Here is an 18,905-nt window from a genome sequence, read left to right on the forward strand (position 1 = left end):
TATTTTAAAGTTTATCCTTTTATTCCAACTATGACACAACCTCATATCAAGTTCCTGAGTGAAGCTGTATACCCAGCTAGTGATTTATAAATGGCATATCCTTTGTTTAAGTCTTGATAAGATGATCCCAGGAAAACGCTGGTCACTTGTAAGCATTCTTACATTTTTACATTTCAAGGGATAGTCACTATTCTGATTTACATCTTATTCATCTTTGAAACTAGTCCATAAGCCTGATTATAACACTCTAACTTTTGATTTATTCTATTAGATACGTTATCCAAAACCTGCTTGGTATGGGAAAGCCACATAAAATTCCTTTGTAGCATCTGCTTGGGCTGACCACCTAGTGTCCAACAACCCCTCCAAAACTGAAACTTTTGAACTAGTTTCTATCACTGCTTTCAAAAGAAGACCCCATCTATAGGCAGAAGCAGAATAAATGTATAGAGGCTTTCAAAGAAATTGAAGAAAAAGGATGTTAAACAGTAGTATTGGATCTCATTAGTTCACAGGAACCATGAAAGAAACTATGACACAAAAAAAGCAGGAACCATGAAACTACAATGTATTATACAATAATAATAGTCTGCTAACAAGAAAGCAGCCTTCACTCTAGATGGCTCAAATCAGAAGTACTGGAAGAAAAATGGAAGGAATTACGGACTGTAGTAGTAGACTTACAAAAGTAAATATATTGTTCATCAGTTACTTTCTAATTGGTACTCAACAGAACCCTATTCTAACTGATTGGCTTATTATGAATAGCTTGGACAACATTAAGGTGACTGCTACGGTCGCAGGTTTGAATCCTGCCTCGGGCATGGATGTGTGTGATGTCCTTAGGTTAGTTAGGTTTAAGCAGTTCTAAGTTCTAGGGGACTGATGACCATAGATGTTAAGTCCCATAGTGCTCAGAGCCATTTGAACCATTTGAACATTAAGGAACTTCTCGATATGGGTAAATTTTGTGGAGTTGTCAACTAATGACACATAATTATGGTATGACCAGCACTAACTTTTAGAAATGAAGTAAAACTGTTGTTACTCATTGTATATTTGGCACCACTGTCTTTCCATTGGATGGTAGGTACAAGATCATTCATATCTAACTTGATAGATTGTTTTACACCCAGGCATGGGGCCCCTAATGTGCAGGGCATTTGCTAACTTCAGTTGCATGGCTAATCCGCCACTATAGATGCCCTTTTTGCCTGAGAGAGCTGTATGAAAAGGTGAAATGCTGTCCAAAGATTTGTGTATAGAGTATGAGGGATTTTTAGCAGCACTTAATATATTGGTGTGATGTAGTGTTCAAGCATACCAGATGGCAGTCCATCAGCTTGGGTTCAATTCTTGTTGCTACCATCATTATTTTTTTTTTTTTTTTTTGGCACAATGTCAAATGATTAATTATAAAATTTGAATATATTTATACAGCTCAATTCATATACATAACATTAATATACTCAATTTAGGTATGCTTGCTACCCTTCTCTTCAGACAGAAAGCTATAGGCTACCACATTGTAAGATATTTCTAAATTTTTGCATGAGCCACCATTTTGCATTGGTATCTGAGTAGTTCTCTAACAGAAATGTATGAAAGTGAATTTCAAGTTCATTTTGCCTAAACTGTCATATTGACACTAAGTTTGTTGTATATTTCCACCCAAATTAAGATCTGTTGTTGTTATCTACATTATTGCATTGTAAAAAAAAATTTAAAAAAATAAAATAAAACCTACAGTATTGTCTCTGAGATGAAGAAAACAGCAGCTGCATTGGATTTATGTTTTGATATCTGGCTACCAAGAAAGGGGCATGGGTCTGTCAGAAAACTCTACAGGTGTAACCCCACACTATTAGGTTTTTTCTTGTAGGTTTGAAGTTTTGCCACATTTTCAATGGTGTCAACAGCTGAATGAAGCTCTTGCACTTTTGGCAACTTGGGAAATTTCAGTTACCATCTGCTGACTTTTAAGTCAAGTATAGTGTTACAAGTATTACATGAATTTTCTGCTGAGCAAACAGGACTTTTGTCAACCTGAGGTTCATTGATAAACTGAACTAATCTATTGTTTTCATCATGAAGCCTTACATCTCTCAAAATATGAGTTACTATTCAGGTCTAAAAGGAAATACCATGTTCACAAAAGTTTGTTTCTAATATATCAGACTATAGGAAATAAACAGAGAAATGTTGGAAATTATGTTTTGCCTGGTCAAAAACTGTGCACAACAACTCACATTTAGCAGACTAATAAGTTGGCAAGTGCTTCTGATTCAACTTCTCTTATGAAGATACAGATTTGGGCATGTGTGAAACACCTAATACAATGTTATGAAAAGAAAGTTGGTGCTCACCATATAGCGGAGATGGTTTGTCACAGATAGGTACAAAAAAAGACTTTCACAACTATACACACATGCGCGTGCTCACACACACACACACACACACACACACACACACACACACACACACACACACACACGAAAATGCAACTCACACACATGACTGCAGTCTCAGGCAACTGAAACCACACTGCAAGCAGCAGCACCAGTGCATGATATGAGTGGCAACTGGGTAGGGGCAAGGAGGAGGCTGGGGCAGGGAGGGGGGAGAATAGTATGGTGGGGGTGATGGAAGTAAAGTACTGCAGATTAAACATGGGGGAAGGGGGGGGGGGAAGTAATGTAAGAAGAGGATTAAAAAAACTGGTTGGGTGTGGTGGTGGATTGATGGCTGTGTAGTGCTCGAATGGGAACAAGGAAGAAGCTGAATGGGTGAGGACAGTGAGTAACGAAGGTTGATTCCAGGAGAGTTACAGAAACATAGGATGTATTGCAGGGCATTTGTGCAATTCAGAAAAGCTGGTGTTGATGGGAAGGATCCATATGGCACAGTCTGTGAAGCAGTAACTGAAATGAAGGATATCATGTTTGGCAGCGTGTTCAGCAATGGGGTGATCCACTTGTTTCTTGGCCACAGTTTGTCGGTGACCATTCATCTGGACAGTCAGCTTGTTGGTTGTCATGCCTACATAGAATGCAGCACAGTGGTTGCAGCTTAGCTTGTAGACCACATGACTTGTTTCACAGGTAGCCCTGCCTTTGATGGGAGAGGTGATGTTAGTGACTGGACTGGATTAGGTGGTGGATGAAGGATGTATGAGACAGGTTTTTCATCTAAGTCTATTACAGGGGTATGAGCCATGATGTAAAGGATTGGGAGCAGAGGCTTTGTAAGGATGGATGTGTATATTGTGTAGGTCCAGTGGACGGCAGAATACCACTGTGGGTGGGGTGGAAAGAATAGTGGCAGGACATTCCTCATTTCAGGCTCAATCAGAGGTAATCGAAACCCTGACAGGAGAATTACATAATTCAGTTGCTCCAGTCCTGGGTAGTACTGAGTTACAAGGGGAATGCTCCTCTGCGGCTGGACAGTGGAACTTTGGGAGGTGGTGGGAGACAGGAAAGATAAGGCAGGGGAGATTCGTTTTTGTACAAAGTTGGGAGTTTAATTACTGTTAGTGAAGGCTTCAGTGTGACCCTCAGTATATTTGTCACTGTAGATGTGATGACCATGGGTGGCTAGGCAGTACAGAAGGGACTTCTTGGTATGGAATGGGTGGCAGCTGTCGAAGTGGAGGTATTGCTGGTGGTTCGTAGGTTTGATATGGATGGATGTACTCATGTAGCCATTTTTGAGGTGGAGGTCAACATCTAGGAAGGTGGCTGTTGTGATGAGTAGGACCACGTGAAGCAAATGGGGAAGAAGTTGTTGAGGTTCTGGAGGAATGTAAATAGGGTGTCTTCACCTTCGATCCAGATAGGAAAGATGTCATCAATGAATCTGAACCAGGTGAGGTTTTTTTTATTATTATCATTTTTTTATATTTGAAGAATTCCTCTAGATGGCACATGAATAGGTTGGCATAGGATGGTGCTATGCGGGTGTCCATAGCCATACCCCAGATTTGTTTGTAGGTAATGCTTTCAAAGGAGATGTAATTGTGGGTGAGGATATAGTTGGTCATGACAACTAGGAAGGAAGTTGTTGGTTTGGAATCCATCTGGTGTTGTTAAAGATAGTGTTCAATAGTGGTAAGGCCATAGGCATTAGGAATATTTGTGTATAGGAGGTGGCATCAATAGTGACGAGCAGGGCACCATGTGGTAAAGGGACAGGAACTGCGGAGAGTCAATGGAGGAAATGGTTGGTATCTTTTATATAGGAGGATAGGTTCTGGGTAATAGATTGAAGGTGTTGGTCTATGACAGCAGAGATTCTCTTAGTGGGGGCACAACAACTGTCCACACTGAAGCATCCTGTATGGTTAGGTTTATGGACTTCAGGAAGCATGTAGAAGGTAGGACTGTGGGCAGTGGTAGGGGTGAGTTGAGAGATGGACTGCAGGGAGAGGTTCTAGGATGGGCTTAGCATTTGAGTAGTGACTGGAGATCCTTTTAGATTACTGGAATGGTGTCACTGTGGCAAAGTTCGTAGTTGGACATATCTGACATCTGGCAGAGTCCTTTCGCCAGGTAATCCTTGTGGTTCAAAACAACGGTGGTGGAGCCTTTGTCCACAAGTAGGATTATAAGGTCAGGATCAGTTATTAGATGGTGGACTGTGGTTCTTTCTGCTGTTGTAAGGGAGTGTTGGTGAGGCAAGGTTTGAGGTTAAGAAATTCTGGAAAGTTAACAGGGGGTGGATTTGGGATACTGGGGATGGTTCACATTCACTGATGATGTCTTTGCTATCTGGATTGAGGGTGTGGGCACATTCCTCCAGAACCTCAACTACTTCTGTGCCATTTGCTTCACCTGGTCCTACTCAACACAAGTCACCTTCCTAGATGTTGATTTCCACCTTGAAGATGGTTACATCAGTACCTCCATCCATATAAAACCTACTAACCACCAGCAATACCTCCAAATCGACAGCTGCCACCCATTCCATACCAAGAAGTTCCTTCTGTACAGCCTAGCCACCTGTGGTCATCTTGTCTGCAGTGACAAGCAGTCCCTCTTGGAATATACTGAGGGTGTCACTGAACCCTTCACTAACTGTAATTATCCTCCCAAATTTGTTCAAAAACAAATCTACTGTGTCTTACCTTTCCAGTCTCTCACCACTTCCCAAAGTCCCACAGTCCAGCCACAGAGAAGCACTTCCTCGTAACTCAGTACCATCCAGGACTGGAGCAACTGAATTACATTCTCCTGCCATGGTTTCGATTACCTCCTGTTGTGCCCTGAAATGAGAAATGTCCTGCCACTATCCTTCCCACCCCTCCCACAGTGGTATTCCGCCATCCACTGAACCTACACAATATACTCGTCCTTCCTTACACAACCCCTGCTGCCAATCCCTTACCTCATGGCTCATACCCCTGTCATAGACCTAGGTGCAAGACCTGTCCCACACATACTCCCATCACCACCTACTCCAATCCAGTCACTAACATCACCTATCCCATCAAAGGCAGGGCTACCTGTGAAACTGGTTATATGGTCTACAAGCTAAGCTGCAACCACTGTGCTGCATTCTATTAGGCATGACAACCAACAAGCTGGCTGTTTGCATGTATGGTCACTGACAAACTGTAGCCAAGAAATAAGTGGATCACCTCATTGTTGAACATGCTGCCAAACATGCTGCCAAACACGAAATCGTTCATTTCAGTGACTTCTTCACAGACTGTGGTATATGGATCCTTGCCACCAACACCAGCTTTTCTGTATTGCGCAGGTGGAAACTTTCCCTGCAATACATCCTATGTTCCCTTAACCCTCCTGGCCTCAGCCTTCGTTAGTCACTGTCCTCACCCATCCATCCCTTCCCTGTTCCCATCCGAGCACTACACAGCTGTCAATCCACCACTACACCCAGTCTTTTTATTTCTCTCCTTTTCCGTTACTTCACCCCCCCCCCCCCCCCACGCCCCACCTCTCCTCTGCCTGTGTCTAACCAGCAGCACTTCACTGTCCAGCACCCATACCCTACTATCTGTCCCCCTCCCCACCCCAGCCTCCCCCTTACCCCCAACCAGGCACCACTCCCATCATGCACTGGTGCTGCTGCTTGGAATGTGGTTTCAGTTGCCTGAGACTGCTGTTGTGTGTGTGAGTTGCATTTGCATGAGTGTGTGTGTATGCACATATATGTGTCTATTGTTGACGAAGGCCAATGGCCAAAAGCTCTAAATGTGAAAATCTTTTTTTTGTGCCTATCTGTGACTCAGCATCTCAGCTATATGGTGAGTAGCAACTTTCCTTCTCATAACAGTGTTACATTCCATCCTGGATTTTCCATTGTTTGATTTACACCTTATATAAGTTTGATTCCTATTGACACTTCACCAGTTAAAATAAAGAAGGGTCCGAAAAAAGTGAATTGAAAGTTTATACCAGGTGTAAAGATAACCATTCCCAGAAACTGATAACTAATGAAGTAGCAATTGCAAACAGTTTTCATCCAAAAGGTATACAGCAGTCTTCATTGTCAGCTTATCAACAGTGTGAGAGTGAAAACTGTATGAACTACATTGAAACTTCTTTCAAAGTAAATCCAACCCATGCATATAAAGTCACAGTGAAACAATTCTGGTTCTGACAATGGCAGCAAACAGTTGGTACATCAGAAAGACAACTACATAGTTTGGAATTTCTGAGAGAATAGTGAAATCAGCCAGCTAATTGGAAAAAAAATAGGTTAGTATTTTGGCAACACAAGAAACAGAAGTTCGAGCAACTTTCTGTCTGATTCTGTAAAAAATAGGGTGCTTGGAACTTTGATAATGATGAAATCAGTAGACTTTGTCAAGGGATGAAAGACTTTGTGTCTGTAAAATTGATGGGATAATGGTTCAAAAGCAGAACTGTTGCTATGTAACTTGATAGAGATGTCTGTTGCTTATCAAAGTAAGTTTGGCTTCTGCAAAGTCTTTGATCTCAGACCTAAGTGATGTGTCACTCTAAGGACATCCTAAATTCATTCCTTGTGTGTGGGTCCCACTCATCAGATTGTCAAACTGATGATTGCTAGTAGCATTATGGAAAGAAATTATAATTTTTTTTAATGGTGTGACAGTATGCAGTACAGAATCAAAAGATTGCATGCTTGACTGATGAGATAGGTATCTACGAAAAACTGAACTAAGAGTCATACTTTGTGCAAAGATGTTAACCTGCAAGATGACATTGGGTACAAATAGTGGGTGCAGATGGATTGTGCACCACCTAAGAACAAACAACTGTTTGTTGAAGATTTTATACTAGAACTGTTCATTAAAATCTAACTTGAAAATTCACCACTTCATTCCAAACAATCAGACACAATACATATTAATACTGTGAAAGAAAACCTCTACCATAAGTTTCCAGCAATATTTTCAAACAACATTCATTCTAGTGAGAGTAAAACATCATCATTTAAGTCTCACGTTCAAAGTAAAAGCGATAGCATTAATAAAATTTATGGAAAACTGCATGTACTATACAAACTTGATAAGAGGTATGTTTTGGACATTTTGAAGAAAATAAAATTTATAATAACTTGGCAAAACAACACACTGCTTTATATACACATTCATCACTCACCTACAGAAACAGTAAAGTTTAAGATATGTGAGTTGCAAACTGCCCCACAGGCATAAACTAGAAATGACTTTCACAAAGCCAAGAGCAATGCTGATAAATAAAATAAAAAGTTTAGTCACGTTTAATTTTTGTTTTACTTTCAAAGCCTTAGGAGAGTACTTATAAGCATAATATGCTTACACAGCTCCATGAACAGTGCTTGCAAAGACATCTTCCCATATCTTGAAGGTTCTTAGGTCCTTCCTCTGCCAAAATTATTTTAAGTACACTTGTGTCACTGATGTCCCATCTGACAACACTGAAAGAGAGAATGGTGTCCTTGAAGTTTGTATTTTGAGTATTACAGCTTTTCTGCAATTGTTAACAATAGTTGCCTTAGTGAGAACTCCTGTCTAGTGTCTAGTCAGGCATGATATCTCCATCTTCCAGCTTTGCAACTATTAGCCACCAACTACAACAAACTACTGGAAGGTTGAATAATGGACAGAGGAAAAATGTTTTAAATACTAAAACGAGAATCTATTAAGGGCCATTTTAATCATTTGCACAGTGTTTCTAACTTTCCTGGTCTGAGGATAAGATACGCTTTTCTCAATTTTAAAGGAATATGAAGTTCCTGGGTTCACATTTGATTTCAAATTTATCTGGTTACCACATCTTAAGGACCTGAAGGATGGTTTGTATAAGCCTTAAATATTTTAAAATATGTGATATAGGTGATGGTAAACAAACAGAGTTCTGCAATACTTTCATACAATTCCAATTTGATTATGGATGTATGGTGTGACTTCTTTTCTAAAAATGTTAGCTCTGCTGTGTCGTGAGGTAATTATGTAGGTTTCCAGGAACAGCCGTAATTCTCACCTATATAATGATGCAAGCCTCAGCACATTGTGAGTGCTACCTACAATTCCTGAGAAGAGAAAGAAAATTATCCACATTTTGACAAGAAGACAAGATACCTCTTACAAAACTTACTTCCTCTGCACAAATCCTCTCCCTAGTGACAATTGCTTCACACACACCCTGCAGCCACATTTCAAATCGGCCAACTTAAAAAGTGTGCACTGTAATTGGGCCTGCTCATTGTAAATCACTTGACTGCTGGACTCCTTACTTCTGAGCTGTCAGAAATTGTAAATCTTCAGGCTGGCAGTGCTTTGTGTCTGACCACTGCCACTAATAACAATAACAGCAACAATAATAATGGCAAAACTGTGTAGGGCCTGCAGCAGTAGAATAGCCATTATGTAGTTAATGTTCTGTTATCCTGTTGATTAGTATATTTATTGTTGCAAAATGGATAATGAAGCAGTTTATGATCTACTGCAGGAACTGCCTGGAAATCAGAGAAGCAATTTTGTGAGATATTTAAGCATATGTGACAATTATGTCCCAATTTTACTGTCATAGATGCATGGCAGAAAGTTGTACATATGTTTGCAGTGGGTGAAGTATGTGAAGAAAATGTTATTCATACATTCATTTTACAAGCTGTAACTTCCATTACACTGGGTCACACATTAACAATGGTACTTGAAAAAAATATAGTTATTGATAACTTATGTATTTCTGCCTTACAAAATAATCAAAATAGTAATAAACTTTTAAAAATAGTTTGTTTCACAGTCAAAATACATTTAACCCTCAGAAAATTACATTTTATCCCTTAGAGGGTAATTACCCTCAGGTTGGGAACCCCTGCCTCTACAACAAAAAACAAGGCACCACAAAGGAATTATCTAAATGGGACAGAAGTCAGTAGATGTCATGTATATGCACAAATAAATGATTACAGCTTCAGAAAAATTGAATGATTTATGCAAGAGAGAGAGAGTTTCACAAATTGAGCTAGTCAATAATGCATTTGTCCACCTTGGCCCTTATGCAAGCAGTTCTTTAGCTCGGCACTGATTGACAAAAATGTTGTATGTCCTCCTGAAGGCTACCATGCCAAATTATTTCAAACTGCTCATTAGATCATCAAAATCCTGAGATGGTGCAGGCTGTAATGGTCCGCCTAGTCGTTGATATCTCTAGTTGCTGTAATCGCACTATTTCACTCCCATTTACGGAGCTTGTTAGCACTTGATGTTAGGTTGGCGCCATTACAATGCATTGTAGTAATCGCTGCTGCTTGCTGGATCGCTGCTGTGTCTCGATGCTGATGCTGGCTCTAAATCTGGTTGTCTAGGGTTAAAAACATGAGGTCCCGTGTTTTTCATGTGCTTTTGATGATAAAGAACAAACGAAACCAACACATATGTAAACATCAAATATTTATTACTTTGGTGGCCTTCTTAATTCCACTGTCCACCAAAGACCATAACACAACACAAAGTAGTACTTCCTTTACATGTTCTTTGCATTGTTTTTCCATCCCAAACAATAACACAGAAACACACTTCACCAAAGTGACATTCCGACTGCCCCACTGCCTCCGACTGCTCTCACGACCCTTCTCGCTGCTTGTATTTATAACATTGTCAAAGAACTACTAAAAAGAGATATAGTTTATAAGTCACATGTACATCTGTTGTTATAATTTGTGCAGAAAAGTTATTAATTTGTATCGAGTGACATAATTTAACATGTTATTAAAATGACAGACAGATTTGTTGACTTGACAGAATAATTATTTGTTACAAAAAGGTCGTTTTTTAGAAGTTTGTCAATTCACTTCTCTAATTTGCATAAATAAGTAAGTAACATGAATTATTAAGAATTAAATTGGTTTTCGTCTAAAATAGGATTGATTACGTGAATACTGAATGAAAACGCTCCTAGTGAACAAATAGGTTTCACTGGGTGATATTTATTTAAGGAGATCCAAAATACCTATGTTGGCCACTATTTTTCGTACTTCATATTAATTATTTAAGATGAACTTAGTGTTTTTACATGATGACATTTGCTGTATCAGTGATCAAGTGATATTAACTTTTGTGTGGGTCAGTTATTCAGTATAATTTAATGGGTTGACTGTTTATGGAGACATGTTATGCAATCATTGTTAACATACACAATAACTTTTCTATAATCATAAATACTCATTAAACTGGTTGAATTTGGAAGGGATCGCATACTTCATTAAAGTAAAGCCTTTAATATGTTCCGTTAAAAGGCCCTGCCCATGATGCTACAAATTTTCTCAACTGGAGAGAGCTCTGACAACCTGACTGGCTAATGTAGGGTTTAGCAAGCATGAAGATAAGTAGTAGTAACTCTCACCATGTGTGGCAGGCATTACCTTGGTGAAATGTAAGCCCAGGATGTCCTACCATGAAGGAAAACAAAGCAGGGCATAGAACATTATTGACATGCCACTTTGCTGTAAGGGTGCCAAGGATGACAACCAAATGGGTGCTGCATTGAAAAGAAATACCATCCCTTATCATCACTTCCGGGTTTCAGCCTGTATGGTGTGTGACAATCAGGGTGGTATTCCACTGCTGTCCATGGTGTACCCAGACATATCTTCACTGGTAATCGAAGCCCAGTTCAAAGTGGACTCTTTAATGAAGATCAACTCTAGTCAGTGAGATTCCATACCAAAGACCTGTCTGGAGACAACCCAGAGAACAGTGGGATACCACCATGACTGTCTTCCACCATACAGCCTGAAAACCTAGAGTAATGATCCGGGGTGCCATGTCTTTTCATAGCAGTACCCCTTAGGATATCATCCACAACACCCTAACAGAAAAGTGATATGTCATCAATATTCTATGCCCTGTTTTGTTGTCCTTCATTGTAAGCCATTCTGGGCTTACATTTCAGCAAGACAACACCCACCAGCGCACAGAAAAAGGTCCTACTGCTTGTCTTCATGTTTGACAAATCCTACCTTTGCCATTGAAGTTGTGAGATCTCTCCCCAGTTGAGGATGTTTGGACCATTATGAGTATCCTGGGGTTTTGACAATCTAATGTGCCAATAGGACAGAAATTGGCACAATATCTCACAGGAGGACACCCAAGAACTCTATCAATCAATGCGAAGCCAAATAACTGCTCACATAAGAGCCAAAAGTGGACCAATATGTTACTGACTTGCTCAATTTGTGAAGCTCTTTCTCTTGAATAATCATCCAATTTTTCTGAAATTGCAATTATTTGTTTGTCTGTACATGTACATCACATCTCCTTAATGGTATGTATCTTTTATTTTTTTGTCTTAGAGTGTATGTCCATCTCACCTCGTCTAGCACTGGTTGGAAGAACTTTTCTTTCATGCATCTCAACGTTAATACCATCACCCTCTTTTCAGATCTTTGCTAAACCCATCCCATGTTACTTTCCCATTCACTGTTCAGCACTCTATCCATATATTACACATTCTCCACCACTACAATGAATGGGGATCTCTTTTTCCTCCAATATTAATAATTTCATGGGATTTATTGACTGAAAAAGTTTTCCTTAAAGAAAGAGAAGTGTCAGTTTCCTTCCTTTGATATAGCAGTTTTATTAGTTAAGATGTTAGGAAGTATTTACCCATTTATGTATATTGCTTTTGTTATGACTGCTACTTTCAGGATAGCTGTTATGGATTTAATTGTATTTTAGTGAGATACATTAAATGATGAATGAAAGTAGTAATGGATTCCACATAATTGCTGGACTTGCAGTTCAGATATAGCATTTGATGAATTAAACTGTTTTTCTTTTTTCTTTTCCTTCAGCCTGATGATCCTATTACTGTAAGGTGGGCACACCTGTCTCTCCTTGTTCAGTTTGCACTTGAGCTCAAGAAAGCGCTACAGAGTATTAACGAACAGAGTTTCAACCACTTCGTGCTAAAAATGGGTGAGTTTAATATTTTCCTTGCTGAATTGATGATCAAATTAGGATATTATTGTGTCAAAAGGAGAATTAACTTAAGAAAACTGTAAAATGACAGAGACAGAATGGCTGACCTCTGCTTACTTTCATGAGTTGAAATTTCAGTACACTTATACATGTATTTATATGTACAAGAAAACTATTCCTAGCCTTCAAAACTGTTAGCCTCCCCTCATCCCCAAAAAAGATGGGTCCCTTTCAATCTCATGCCTAAGTAATCACCTTTTTTCAGTTTTCCCAAATCTATACCTCTTTCCTACCTGATGAAGCAACAATCCATTTTTAAGGCTAATAGTTTTTTTTTTTTTTTTTTTTAGCACTTGAGTATTGCCTACTAAAATTAAGTATCAGCCAGACATTCTGTGTACTTGTAGCCTTGCACTGCCGCAGTGACACACTTATCAGGAAGACATTATTGACTGCTGGTGAACAAAAACATACTGAAACTTAATGTACATATTAGGTACACTTTACCTTCGTAGCAATTGAAAAATTAATACACTACTTTCTATCATTTGTTGCATAACACAGTAGTCATGATCTGCAAATTAACTCTTGCAGGCTTTTGTACTGTAACTGAGGCTGGATGGCAACAATATGTTTCTGCATTTAGCTTTAAATCTTCCACCTTTTTTTATGCCACACTTAATGTACTTTGATGGGCGCTAAAGTCACTGCCAGGTCTGTGGTTGACAACAGTGGTATTTATAGATTTTTGTGTATGAGAATACAAATTTACAAAATGCCTCAGTTCCATGTTAAATTGTAAGATGTTCACCATTTGTTATATATGTTACTGTATGAGTAAGAATTAAATAAAGTGGGGAATTGTTTTCTTTCATGCATAACACATGAGAATTCTGAAATCGAAAGAGAACTGTGTCTACTATTGCTTTCCTCTTAAGCTGTGACCATTGATTCTACGTCATCCTAGACTTAACAGTTCTGTAGCATGTCTCTGAATTCACTCTGCTGGATCAATCCACTGGGACTAATGAAGTCCCAACCAATAACAAAAACTTTAAAAAAGCTTTAGACAATTTTTTTCCCTTTATAAATTCCAGTTTTTGTTTATTTACTGGTTGACTGCTCGGTGGCTGAAATATACACCTTTACACATTCCATTATTCATATCATATTACTTGCTTTAACTGATGCCATCATTATTGCAAGTCTCTTTCTCTTTCTCTCTCTCCCTTATTAGAACATACTGACTATGGAAACAACATTGAAAGCATGATTCTATTCCATATTACATTAATTTATTTTGGTAAATAGGTGTGCTAGGTGCCTCTGGTCACTGAATTAATGACAAAGACTGGAACACCTAAGTTGCAACTGACTGCAATGCGTAATAATCACGATGTTGTGAAAATGCTGTATTCACTGGAAAAATTTTCAAGCCCTTCCACTGACTTATTGATAGCAAGCTTCACTGGAGGTCTTCCAAGATACAAAATGTATGATCTTTGCAAATGTGAAACTGGGACGAAAAAGTGGTGACAGTAGCATCTCACTGACATGGTTATTGGATCCTTGTCCAACCTGCTACCTGGATCTCCAATTAATATGAAATTACATATAATTTCACATAAAATTAGTGCTCAATTATATGAATGCAGAAAGTCTCACTGTAGCTGACATAATAAGTTCCTTCCCTTTCCTTTTTCTTTCTTCCCCTTCCACATTCAATTTAGATAAAATTAGAATATTCTCTCTCATTCTCATTCACTCAGTCATTTTCACTCACTCAATCATTCCCAATCACCAAGGTGATATTTTGTACCAATGCTACAAGTCATCTTTTGGCTGTTTACTATGATGTTGAACTTCATTGCTTAAAACTCAGCTTAGAAGAACTGGCAGCACTAAAGTCATTTCAGTAGCTTTGTGCCAGTTCTGGCTTTCTCCATAGCATTTAGCGCCCAATATCTTAAGTTACTTTTCGCAGTTCCTCCTGAATTTTAATACCTTCAGTGTCAAACCTTTGGTAGTCATTACTCAAACAGAACAGTGGAAGCTGTAACACACAATATAACATGTTATAAAGATTGATCACAATTACAAGTCAATCCACATATAAATATCTTATACATATTAGGATGCTCTGTAAGGACATTGTGATTTTGTTTGATACCACAATAACATGTTGCTTAGAAATTGTATACTTTCTTAAGTTTTCTTTTGTCATCTGGAATGTTGCACCTACAAATGCAAAATCACAAGATTATGCATCTGTGTAAGTCAGGTCAAAACAGCATTACTGCAGGGCTCTGGGTTAAGGTTGTGATTTGGTGCAGATTTCTCACACTACTGCAAGAGAAAATTCCCTTCTGGAGCACTATCTATTCCTATATAACCAATATCTAATTAACATGAAAACAAGAGTGCTGAAACTTAAAAACAAAGTAGAATTCACCTCACAAATATTTACATAGATAGAAAACAGCAAGCTTTAGAAACAAAAACAAATTATTATCTTCATATATGATAGACTTCACATACATATCTTTTCATGAGTTTGCTTGATGTTCTGTTCATACTAAAAGATTTGGCACTAACAGAATGACTTTCTTGTGAGAACTGTTCAACAAATCTTTGTATGAACTGTGTGGCAAAGGGATTGTTCTCAGTGTAGACAGGGACATAAATCTCATTATTTCATTGTACAGTCCACCTCTGCAGTTGGACGGTCAGTGGAGGATTGAGGTTCAATTCCCAGAACTGCCAAGGGTTTTTACTTGGTGGGAGGAATGTAGTACAGCTCACTCAGCCTCATTATGCCAGCTGAGTTGCTATTTCAATTGGAAATAGTGGCTCCACACTCTGGGAAGTTGACAACAGCTGGGAGATTGGTGTGCAGACTCTGCACCCCTGTTTCCCATATCTGAATGACACTATTAGCACCTGGTTGGCAGCAACTGGTGTCAGGGTCAGACTGCAGAGCAAAAATGTCTCTGTAGACTTGACAATTCTGTTTATGTTTTGTATAGTGGCTCCAAGCTCTGAGAAGCTGACAACAGCTGGGAGAGTGGTATGCAGACTCTGTACCCCACTCTACCACACCTGAATGACACCATTAGCACAATAAAACATGTCAACTGGATGGCACCAAGTGGTCTGTCAGGATCAGAATGCAGAGCAAGAATGTCACTGTTGATGTGACAGTTCTGTTAATGTTTTGTATCTGTTCTAACTAGCATCACTGGCTCAGTAATTGTAACACAGAGGACTACAACACAAATAATAATACACAGATACCAGAAACCCAAAAATGATTTAGAAGATCCGAATGAGGACCACTGACAGGTTGATACAATGCATGAAACTAGCATATGCTACTCTGTTTGTTATATCTGAATCTTCAGTTAATGAAAGTGACCTTTGAAAGAAGTGGCTGAAACTGTATAGTGATCCACGCCAAATTGTACAGCTAGAGACCAGTGTCACTCAGGAAACTCAAGACTCTGAGCTCCCTACTAAACTACACATCAGTCATTTATGCATTAACTTCAAGCTCATGATGGTTAATGGGAGTTTGACAGATTCCAACAAACTGACAATACCAATAATGTCATGGAGAATAAGATCAGCAATAGACAGGGCCATTTTGAGAACATTTTCCACAAAAGTGACATGTGATTTTGCACCCCAACTCTTCACCCCCACTCCCCAGATGCTAGTTTGCCTTTCCCTGAACTTTTGTTCAGATCACTGAAAAGTTGTGAAAGTGGGTTGTTTTTTCTTTTAATGAGACTGCTATATAGACATTCCTCTGTGACAGCAATAAATTTTTGAATCTTATCTGAATGCTAAATATTAAAAGAAGAAACAATTCATTCCCTTTTAAGGTAGTTCCTGAGATCTTTAAAAACTTAAGTGAAAGCAGAATGAACTAGACCTACTATACTTTTCCAGCTTCAATAAAAATGTGCTACCTATTGAACCAAGCAGAAAGAATGAAAATACAGAATATCTGTTTTTTTTTTTTTTATAAATAATTATCTTTTTAATCCTACAATCTACAAAATTTTCCTTCAGAAAAGGTCAGACAAAAATAGGCCTACAAAAATATCACCTAATTTCAAACTAATGTGTCAAACATAACTAAAGTGCATAAGTTGTGCATTACACATGATGAAAACTGGTCGTTAAGCAATCAAATTTCAGAAAATTTACCATGAAAGTAATTGAAAATAGATAAATATGCTAAACATTTTTATATATTTAAATGAAAAGGAACACACAAGTTTGTGTGTGATATACAAACGAAGGGTATTCAATTAATAAAGTCATAAATAACTTCTACAGTTCTTCATTATATGCACTGACAGTTATTCCCATGGATAAAAGCATTATGTTGGCTGTGTCAAGCTTTTACTTAGCAAAATATTTCAAATTTAAATTTGAAATTGTTGTCCTGAAGACATTGCTTTAATTGACTAAAGCTGACAGTTGACACAACTGTTCTTGAGAATGTGTTAGCTTGAAGTACGGTACCTCTAGATTTTTAAAAAAACTTGTTTCACCACTAGGTACAAAATACTGGTAAAGTCAAGAAGATTTGAAAACTTTCAAAAAGTGCTGAGAAATATGTCAGTATAAGATAATGGAGCTTAGCAGAGAATTTACAGTATAAAAAATGAGTGCTAGAATCAAAACTTCATCATTTGGTGATATTTCATCCCTACTGAAAACTTAACTATTCAAATACATTTAAATGAAATAGTGCAGTATTTGATACTGAAGTCAGTGGTGACCTGTAACCAAACATTTGCAATTATCTAGCAAATAACTTGTTTGCAGACTCATGTTCACTGAAACATTTTTGCTTCTAGCATCATATACCTTCACTAATATCAGTTTTCACTACTAATTATGATGCACACTGTAAACAAATTTTCCACTTCAGCACCACTGGCACCTCTCTATTCAGTGTCTAAAATGACTGCCTATGTCACTTGGGCCTGCAACTGGCCCTGATGACTGGTCACTTATAAAAGCTAGCATTAAAAGAAGAGAGCTGAAGATTATTGCTCTGCCAATCAAACCTGTAAATACAGTGCAATAGCTATGACTTCATTGGTTCAATAGAAACTTCTAAAAAGTAAAATAAACACTTAACCAAAGCTACTTATATCAATTGCTTTGAACCATCATGTCATTAATGTGAGTTGTCTAACCATAAAAAAGTGCTTAGTACAAAACAAATTTAATTAATAAAATTTTCAGTAGTTTTACTTCAGAACAAACATAGTGAGGTAATTTTAAGAGTAAAACTGGCCGAATTCAGTTTCCTCAGTAGCTTATATAACTTTAGATTATATGTTGTTGTTGTGGTCTTCAGTACTGATACTGGATTGATGGAGCTCTCCATGCTACTCTATCAGTGCAAGCTTCTTCATCTCCCAGTACTTACTGCAGCCTACATCCTTCTGAATCTGCTTAATGTACTCATCTCTTGGTCTCCCTCTACGATTTTTATCCTCCACGCTGCCCTCCAGTACTAAATTGGTGATCCCTTGATGCCTCAGAACATGTCCTACCAACCGATCCCTACTTCTAGTCAAGTTGTGCCACAAACTCCTCTTCTCCCCAATTCTATTCAATACCTCCTCATTAGTTATGTGATCTACCCATCTAATCTTCAGCATTCTTCTGTAGCACCACATTTCGAAAGCTTCTATTCTCTTCTTGTCTAAACTATTTATTGTCCACGTTTCACTTCCATACATGGCTACACTCCATACAAATACTTTCAGAAATGACTTCCTAACACTTAAATCTATACTTGATGTTAACAAATTTCTCTTCTTCAGAAACGGTTTCCTTGCAATTGACAGTCTACATTTTATATCCTCTCTATTTCGACCATCATCAGTTATTTTGCTCCCCAAATAGCAAAACTTGTTTACTACTTTAAGTGTCTCATTTCCTAATCTAATTCCCTCAGCATCACCCGACTTAATTCGACTACATTCCATTATCCTCATTTTGCTTTTGTTGATGTTCATCTTATATCCTCCTTTCAAGCCACTGTACATTCCATTCAACTGCTCTTCCAAGTCCTTTGTTGTTTCTGACAGAATTACAATGTCATCGGCGAACCTCAAAGTTTTTATTTCTTCTCCATGGATTTTAATACCTACTCCGAACTTTTCTTTTGTTTCCTTTACTGCTTGCTCAATATACAGACTGAATAGCACCGGGGAGAGACTACAACTCTGTCTCACTCCCTTCCCAACCACAGCTTCACTTTCATGTCCCTCGACTCTTATAACTGCCATCTGCTATCTGTACAAATTATAAATAGCCTTTCAAATGGTTCAAATGGCTCTGAGCACTATGCGACTTAACTTCTGAGGTCATCAGTTGCCTAGAACTTAGAAATAATTAAACCTAACTAACCTAAGGACATCACACACATCCATGCCCGAGGCAGGATTCGAAC

The 18,905-nt window shown here is 38.3% G+C and overlaps 1 protein-coding gene across 1 annotated transcript in view; it reads left to right on the forward strand.

The window, feature by feature from the left end:
• Positions 1-18,905, forward strand: part of LOC126235306 (adenylate cyclase type 3) — a 628,591-nt gene that overhangs the window by 575,409 nt on the left and 34,277 nt on the right. Inside the window, exon 17 of the mRNA XM_049944030.1 lies at positions 12,295-12,418. Within this exon, the coding sequence (XP_049799987.1) occupies positions 12,295-12,418 (124 nt within the window). The remainder of the gene's footprint in view (positions 1-12,294; positions 12,419-18,905) is intronic.

The sequence above is a fragment of the Schistocerca nitens genome, chromosome 2, assembly GCF_023898315.1.
Source record: "Schistocerca nitens isolate TAMUIC-IGC-003100 chromosome 2, iqSchNite1.1, whole genome shotgun sequence".
NCBI lineage: Eukaryota > Metazoa > Arthropoda > Insecta > Orthoptera > Acrididae > Schistocerca > Schistocerca nitens.